The 8,505-nt window shown below is 35.8% G+C and overlaps 1 protein-coding gene across 1 annotated transcript; it reads left to right on the top strand.

Annotated features, from left to right (window-relative positions):
- Nucleotides 1-3,146: 3,146 nt before the first annotated feature.
- On the top strand, nt 3,147-3,778 carry LOC149185776 (histone H4-like). Its single transcript, XM_089412485.1, has one exon. It carries the CDS (start codon nt 3,294-3,296, stop codon nt 3,603-3,605), a length of 312 nt encoding a protein of 103 aa, XP_089268611.1. The 5' UTR covers nt 3,147-3,293; the 3' UTR covers nt 3,606-3,778.
- The last annotated feature ends 4,727 nt before the right edge of the window (nt 3,779-8,505 follow it).

Consider the following 8,505-nt stretch of genomic DNA (forward strand, 5'->3'; position numbering starts at 1 on the left):
GGCTTATTTCTAAGGCTTTCATCTATCTTTTCTATCTTTTTGTGAGCTGGTTTCATAATAGAATGTTATCTGACACTAGTGAGTTGTTCAAGTTCTTGTTGAGATTTTCAACTTCAACCCTCAATGACACAACTTCCTCTTCAAGCTTCTTACAATCTTCTTATTTCTTCTTCATCTGAATCTTCATTAGTTCCTCAACTCTTTTTGCTTCTTCAAGATGGAACTTTAAAGAGATATTTTCTTCATCATGTTTTTCATGTAGGATTTTCAATTTTATAATTTTGTTTATGAGCTTGGCATTTTCTTTTTCATTATTCTTCAATTATTCTTTAAGTTCTTCATCTTCTTGTTTGGTATCTGAATCATTTATGAGTCCCCAAAAATGATCCATTTTCATGTTTGGTTCTTCTATTTCTTCATCTGAATCAATGACCTCATTGTCATCATGATCATTATTTTGGGTTTCTTGGGTCATAAAAGAAATTCTCTTGCATCCCCTTCTTCTGTATCACTTTCAACTCAAGAATTGTTGTCTTCTTTAAAATAAAGATTTTTCTTGTGGAAGTTTTTCTTTCCCCCAAAAGGGCATCTCTTAGCATAATGACCTATTCTACCATAATTGAAACATTTAAAGGGTAACTTACCTTTGTGTTTTTTAGTTCCCTTCTTGATATTTCTAATGAAATTTTCTTCTTCTTCATATGATTAATTGCCTAGTGTTCCTTCTACCTTGATTTCTTTGTTTCTTATCTTCTTCGTGGCTTTAAAGGATGCTTCTCTGTTTGATTGACTAACTTTTATATATATTCTCATTTCATATGTTGTAAGGGTGCTATCTAATTCTTTCATTGTCATTTTGTTCAATTCATTGGTTTCTTCTATGGTAGACAAGTGGAAAGGTTTGAAGAGATTAAGGGAGCCTTGACCCTATGTTAGCTTGGCAACCAATGTCGGTTCAAGGAATGAGTATTGGTAAAACAGGGATGTAGTTTCCCTCGACTTTCTATCGTCTGGCTGTTGGTGCTTCCTAGCCTTATATGATAATTTTATTGACTTTTAGAGATGCTAGTCGTGGCCTCGATAGTCCTTTGCTGGGTGGTGGTGTGTTTTCTATTGGAGATTACCAGGCTTCAACTATCTCATTAGCCACTGAATTGTAACATAGGCTGGGTGGTGCCGATATTGTCTCTTGCGGGTTGTTGGATTGGAGCCAACTTAGCTTAAATGGTGGCGATACAAGCTTACTGGTGATTGCGGTCAAGAGGCTGACAGGGGTAGGAATATTCCAGGGTTGTTGGCGGGTCAATGCCTTCTTGGAGAAGGTGCCAGGTCGATGAAACATCATACCTCTCATATCAAAGGTTTTGACAGGATGAGGTGGTTCTGGGTGGAAGAAGCTCTTTTTGTTTAGTGTCGTGTGCTGCCTATAGTCCTGTATCAATGTGGTGTCCCACAATGCCTAAATTAAGAGGTAGAGTAAGAAGAGGGGCTTCTTATTATGAGGATCATGCTCGTAGAGTGAATACATGTTTGCATCAATGAATAAAAGGTTTTGCAGATAGATACATAAGCGATCCTCGTGCATGTGCAGGTGAAAGTGGCCACGTTTGAGAGGGATGCATCCTCCCATAGAAACTTTTCTCTCAAACTCTAAAGTTATGGCAGAATGGGTGGAATGGGTTCCCAATACATAATATACTAGAGAAAGACTCAACCAATATATGCTGACAATGGAATTATATAGGTAGATGAAATTGTTGTTGGGATGTACTCTGTTGAATCACCATGAATCTTGGATGGACCCACTTCAATCATTAGATCACATGCATGTGCACTTGAAGGATTATGCAATAGGTTGGAGAGGATTGAATGCAGATTGGCGAAGATCGAACATCATCTCAACAACCCATCGGTAGCAGCAAGACCTTCGATATATACAACAAATCCTATCCCAGTAGCAGGCTATGATTCAGACCCCCTTACTTACCATGTGTATGGCTATGGTTTATGTTTCTACTTTTGTAGTTATGTTTGTTAGGGGTCAGCTAGGCCAATATCTAGATTTAAACCTCTTATATGTAAGATCTGTTAGTTTCCAGTTGTCTCTTCGACGAGCATATTTTTGGCTATGGTATGGTCTCCCTATGAGAGATTGGTATGGCTTTTTGTAACCCATGATGTAATCTCTTGTTTATGAAATTAATAGAATTCACTCCACAAAAATAAAACAAGTGATCTCAATTTTTTTTTAAGGATATTCTTTAAATTACATTTCTAGAACAAGTTTGAACTTCTTGAAAAGGTGGAAAAGGGCTTAGTTTTCATTAGTGTGTGCAACCACTTCCATATCAAAATGAATGTCTTAGAAATATATGTTTTTTTGTTTTTCTTTTGGGTTAAGAGGAGTTGTCCAGGCTAGTATGGTAGTGATGTTGAAATGTCTGTTAAGAGTTGGTCAAAATAAAACAAAATAAAAATAAAAATAAAATTAGAATAAAATAAAAAACATAAAATTAATAATTATATTTATATTTATAATTATAATTAAAAATTAAACCTACATATAACCATCTTAACTCGGGATCTATCAAGGGTTGAGAGGGATCAAAATCTCTTAAAATGCAAACCTCTTTTAGAGTGAAGAAATTTAATCCCTCTCAACCCTTATTAAATGGAAAGTTTTAAAATAAATCAAAACTAATAAATAAAATAAAACTTCATTCAAACTCTTTAATTTTTTCATATTTAGATAAAAAACAATCAAAGCCAAAATACAAAATTTCAAGATCAATTAAATACAATCATGACTTTTAACAATTTTCAAAAACAAACCATTCAATAATTAACTCGATAGACTAACTACAGGAATTAAACTTAAAATTAAAAACTAAAAAATATTCCATTTATTAATTTAATCAATTCCTTATCAAAATGCTACACAATAATTGATAATCCTTTATAAAAAGCGATACAATAACCCATAGAACGAGGACAAAAATTCGGAATTGTTCAAACTCCAAGGCGAATGCCTCAATCCTCGTAGATTTGATTGCAGCCGTTTAAAGAAAATCATCGACGGTCCACAATAAAATGATCACGTTGGGACGGATCGAGCCTTCCCAGCGGTTTTTTTGGGGGGGGCGGGAGCATTTGAATTTGAGTAGCGGTAGGTCTGAGAGAGTCCCTTGGTATCTATATAATAGCTTGCTTCGCATCCATGGTATTCACGACCTTTCTTCATTTTACCCTATTGCTAACAATTGTGGTTGAGAGCAGAGCAGAAGACAGGAAGGATGTCTGGCCGCGGAAAGGGAGGAAAGGGTTTGGGAAAGGGGGGTGCCAAGAGGCACAGAAAAGTGCTGAGAGATAATATTCAGGGTATCACCAAGCCTGCTATCAGGCGTCTCGCTAGGAGAGGAGGTGTTAAGCGCATCAGCGGGCTCATCTATGAAGAGACCAGAGGCGTCTTGAAGATCTTCCTGGAGAATGTTATTAGAGATGCGGTAACATACACAGAGCACGCCAGGAGAAAGACTGTCACCGCCATGGATGTTGTCTACTCCCTCAAGAGGCAGGGCCGAACCCTTTATGGCTTCGGAGGCTGAACATTATTTTCTTGGCCGTTGATCACTTATTCATGGTGTCTATTGACACCACCGTATGCTGTTGAGAGATTGTAACCTGACTGGCGAATATTTAATGTACTGCTTCCCTTGAAAGTTTGCATGCGCAATTGCAGGTTTCTTGAATCGTTTCTGTTATTTACTTTAATTTATCATTTCTGTGAAGTGATGTGGTTTCTAGGGTTTTTAGGTTTTTTTTCTCCATTTGTCCTGTTGAACATCCAGCATCTTCTATTTCCATCTTGAATTGAAGCACTCGGAGCCGCAGATGATTGCCAGAGCGCCACATAAATCTTAGGTTTATATATAAAGCTTAGGTTTATATCTATGGAGGATGAATTGGTTGATTTTTAGGACACTCTTAAGGGTGTGCCAGTTTGGTCCCCCCCTCTCTCTTAAGGGTGTGCTAGTTTGGTCCCCCCCTCTCTTAAGGATGTGCTAGTTTGGTCCCCCCCTCTCTTAAGGATGTGCTAGTTTGGTCCCCCCCTCCCCCCTTTGGTAATGCAACCATCTTGTTTGATATGGTGAAACTAATGATGTATGGATGCCAATTTAGTTGATGATGGTTAAAGGTATCCTCAATGCACAAAACAATGATGGTTTAGATGATAATTCTATGACTCCAGCTTAGTTTGATGATGATTTAATTCCATTCATGATGTTAAATAGTTTTGTCTATATATATTATTTTATAAAATTGTGTTAACCATGTAGATTGATCTTCCAACCATATTAAGCATGTTTTGTTTTTTAAACTAGTGATCTCAATTGGCCAAAAATATATATATATAGATATTTTTGGTGCCTTACTTATAGAGTAAGGTGTTTGGTAATATTTAAAAAAAAAAAAGTTGTAGGTAAGTTTTTAGTTTGATGATGTGGTAGGTGAATTCATCCCCTTTTTTCAAGGCTTGTAAAGATGGGTTTGTTTTGTTTTGTTTTGAATTTTTGGAGGGCTTTTGTTTTTTGTTTATTTGTTTTGTTTTTTGTTTTGTAATTTGTTTTTTGTTTTTTTACCTCTCTTTGTATGATTAAGATTAGTAATCCATTGTTCAATATTTTTCATTAAAGTTTGAGAAGGCTTACTATTTTTAGATATCACAAGTTTTAATTGATGAATTACATTTTGAATTTTTGAATGGATAGTTGAATGAGAAGTCTTATTAGCTTTTTTGGCTTGTTGGGTTTAATTTGACTTTGTGGTTGTAATCTCCCACTTATGTTGCTCTTTGGTGTTGTATATTATTAGACATGTTTTTCCTCTTGATTTTAACATAATTGAACAAGAATAGAGGTTTGATTATAGAAGTAAAACAATAGAACCCAAATGACAACTATGAGAAGTATATAGTGTTAATGCCACATTGCTAATCCATGCAATCTCACCTCTATGTTGACATTAGAAGCCAATCAAAATGCATGCAATTATATGATAATAACTAGAAGGATTTTTAGTTACTTAGGTTGTGGTGACTTCTATGTGCCAAGGGTGAATAATTGGAGAGGGTCCTTGTGATAATTGCTTTGGGAGCATCTAAGATGTGGTTTTTGTTGGAGGGTGTCTAATTTGCCATGTGGCTTTTTGTATTTTCATGCTTTGTAGTATTAACACCAAATTGTCCCCCCTTAGTGTACTTGCATAATGACTCTTTCATTAGTGCTCTCTAGAGTTGGCTCTTGGGGATGATAGATTGTTATTTTATTGATTTGTTTGTAACTAGTTGCTTACAATAACTCCAAAATTCTCACGGGTATTTGGCCAAGTTGCCCTTCACTTAGATTTTGAGTTATTTAACTTTGTTGGACTTGTTGACCCTCTTTCTTCCTTTGTATGCCACATCCCATGATTGATGATTTAGCAAATGCTTGCATGCTTATGCAATAATGGGTGTTGCCATGCCACCCTCTTTATTTAATGTGTTAATTTTTGTAAGGTGGTGGGCATGACACCTAAGCCCACCATTTGCCTTGATTAACATCCCCATAAGGGAATTTTATAATTTCATATTTAAATTTAGTTTATATATATATATAAAGCTTAGATTTATATCTATGGAGGATGAATTGGTTGATTTTTAGGACACTCTTAAGGGTGTGCCAATTTGGTTCCCCCTCGGTAATGCAACCATCTTGTTTGATATGGGTGAAACTAATGATGTATGGATGCCAATTTAGTTGATGATGGTTAAAGGTATCCTCAGTGCACAAAACAATGATGGTTTAGATGATAATTCTATGACTCCATCTTAGTTTGATGATGATTTTTGTCAAATTTAAGTTCATGACAAAGATAAGGGCTTCTTGGAAATACAATTTGTTTTTGTAATAGCCTCTTATCCACCCATTTCTCCTTGACTTTGCTATCCATGCAATCAACTTTGGATGTGGGTCACTCTCTTGGCAACTTTTTCTTTGACTTCTTATTGATCTTTCTTTATAGTTGACTTCTAGTGATTGATGATTTGGTTTCAATTTCATGCTAGGATTATTGGGATTTGTGAATGAAGGTTGTATAAACTCTTAGGACAACCTTTCTAAGCTTTAATTCATAATGATATTAATCCTTGTTAGCTATGGCATAGAAGATATATACACCTTCATTATAGAGCTTTGCTAGCTTTGAAGAAGATTGTTTTAGTGTACTAGATTTGTAGATGGGTCATAAAGGTGTGTAAGGGATGTGCTCTTGGAAATAATGTTAAGAAACTCTTCCCAAGCAATGAACATAGGTCTAAAGAGATTATGGATCTAGTCCACTTTGATGTGTGTAGTCCTATGCCAATGAAATCTCTTGGAGGGACTCTTTACTATGTATCTTTTATCGATGACTTCTCTCACAAGACTTGGATCTATCTTATGAAGTCAAAAATTGAAGTTTTCAGAAAGTTCTAGGAATTCAAAGTCGAAGGGGAGAACCCAATAGTGAAGAGGATTAAGACTTTGAGATCAAATAATGGAGGAGAGTACACCTTCAAGGAATTCATTTCTTTCTATAAGGAATCTAAAATTAAGAAGGTATTGATAGTTCTCTATAATTTAGTGGTTGAGAGAAAGAACAAATTTATTGAAGAATCTATGAAGGCAATGATACATGATCAAGATGTACCAATGTTCTTGTGGGGAGAAGCAACCATTAGGGGACTTTTGAGGTCTAAAATGGGACTTTTAAGGGAATTATAAAATAATAGTGGAAATAATAAAATAAGATTAGATTACATCATCAAATTTGAGAGGGAAAAAAGAAATTTATTTATTTGTTTATTTATTTATTTATTATTATTATTATTTTTTATTATTATTTTTATTTATTTATTTATTTTTTTACTTGTATTTTCAACTTATTTTTATATGGGTTTACTCAAATTTTGAGCGGAAACACTCTTTGGATCTAAAATTTGATTCCCCATTGTGGTGCAGGTAAATTCTTAGTGTGGACACAATTTCTCTAGCTCAAGAGAGCGGTTCTAGCCACAAACAAAAAATTTACGGAAAATCTTCTTAAGTTAGAATCAATTAAGAGGACCTACTTCTTCGAACACTATTCTTCTTGGTGATAATTTTGTTTCTTCACTCCAACTATCTTCTGTTTTCCTCCTTCGAATATTTGAAACAAGCAAACAACAACAACAAAAAACGTGATAGCATACAATATTGTATTCAACTTATTTAATAGGTCAAGGAACATTAAGCCATAAAGATGTAAAATGACACTTCATGTAGGAAATCAATCGATAGTTGCATTTATATAAATAAGAAAGAGATTACAACCGGTGTCTTGACATTGTTGGTCTCTTCTGATGTATTCGGGTTCCCACACTTCTGTTAGCACTTCATGGATAGCCCCAACCATGGAAGTTTTAAGGCCTCTTTCCTTTTAGTCTTAAACCAAACCAAAATCACACTATTCTCCCTCAAACATACACTAGAAAGCTATAAGTTACAGATGACTTGTTGGTTATGCAAACTTGCTCCAAAACTCCAACTAGTTTTTGCTTAGGAAAAATAGAGGCTTATATAGCTTGGATGGATGGGGGATGGTTTCTTTTATCACGGGAGAAGGTCTTATCTCTTAAGGTTGTTCCATCTTAATAGGGGAAAGGAGCCCACATTGATGTCCTCGGCTTGATCGGCTTAACCCTCTACAGACTTTCGTTACGAAGCTTCTAGACATGGATGTTTCGACTCTTTATTTAAAAAACCTTCCAAAAGAGGATTGGCGTGACTGGAAAAGGGCTCAATCGATCCAAACGACGCGAGGTCTAGTTGTAACCTCTATAAATCGGCGTGAAGAGAAAATTGGTCAGTAGCGCCGGTCTTGTAAACTAGGATAGAAGAAAAATTCTTAGGAAATGGTGTAAAGGGGAATTATTTTGCTCATGAAGAGGGACATACTGGGAGTTTCTTCATGATGAGAAAGCACATCGGGTACACTGTAGAGGTCTTCCAAGATCGTAGACGAGGAAGTACAGGGACAATGACAAAACGTTGTGTAACAGATGCCCCCTAAAGCGTGAAGGCCGAATTAGAGTGAGGTGAAATGATTTACAAGTGGAAGCAGGGAATTGGAGTCTGTCATCAATCCTGCAAGCAAACATAGATACATATACATCACTGAAAACTTTGAATAATGATACATGAATCGTGGTATGGACGCAACCATCTAGTAGAAATGATCATAACGAAACAAAGGTATGGTTGCAGCCATCCAATAATGAGAAAGATCACATATAACAACTCATGGTATGGTCGCAGCCATCCATTTGAAAGAGACATGTATATCAACATGACCATGTCACACCGCCTCGCAACCTGGACTTGTGTAATCTTAGCCCAGGGTCTTGCGCTCTAAACGACCTGATCAAAGTACAAATCCTAACATGTG

The sequence above is a fragment of the Pinus tabuliformis genome, chromosome 3_1, assembly GCF_031772625.1.
Source record: "Pinus tabuliformis cultivar Carrire ecotype Pingquan chromosome 3_1, CPIR1, whole genome shotgun sequence".
NCBI classification, from domain to species: domain Eukaryota; kingdom Viridiplantae; phylum Streptophyta; class Pinopsida; order Pinales; family Pinaceae; genus Pinus; species Pinus tabuliformis.

Excerpts from the sequence above, each read along its gene's own strand:
- LOC149185776 (XM_089412485.1), top strand. The coding sequence starts at position 3,294 with ATGTCTGGCCGCGGAAAGGGAGGAAAGGGTTTGGGAAAGGGGGGTGCC.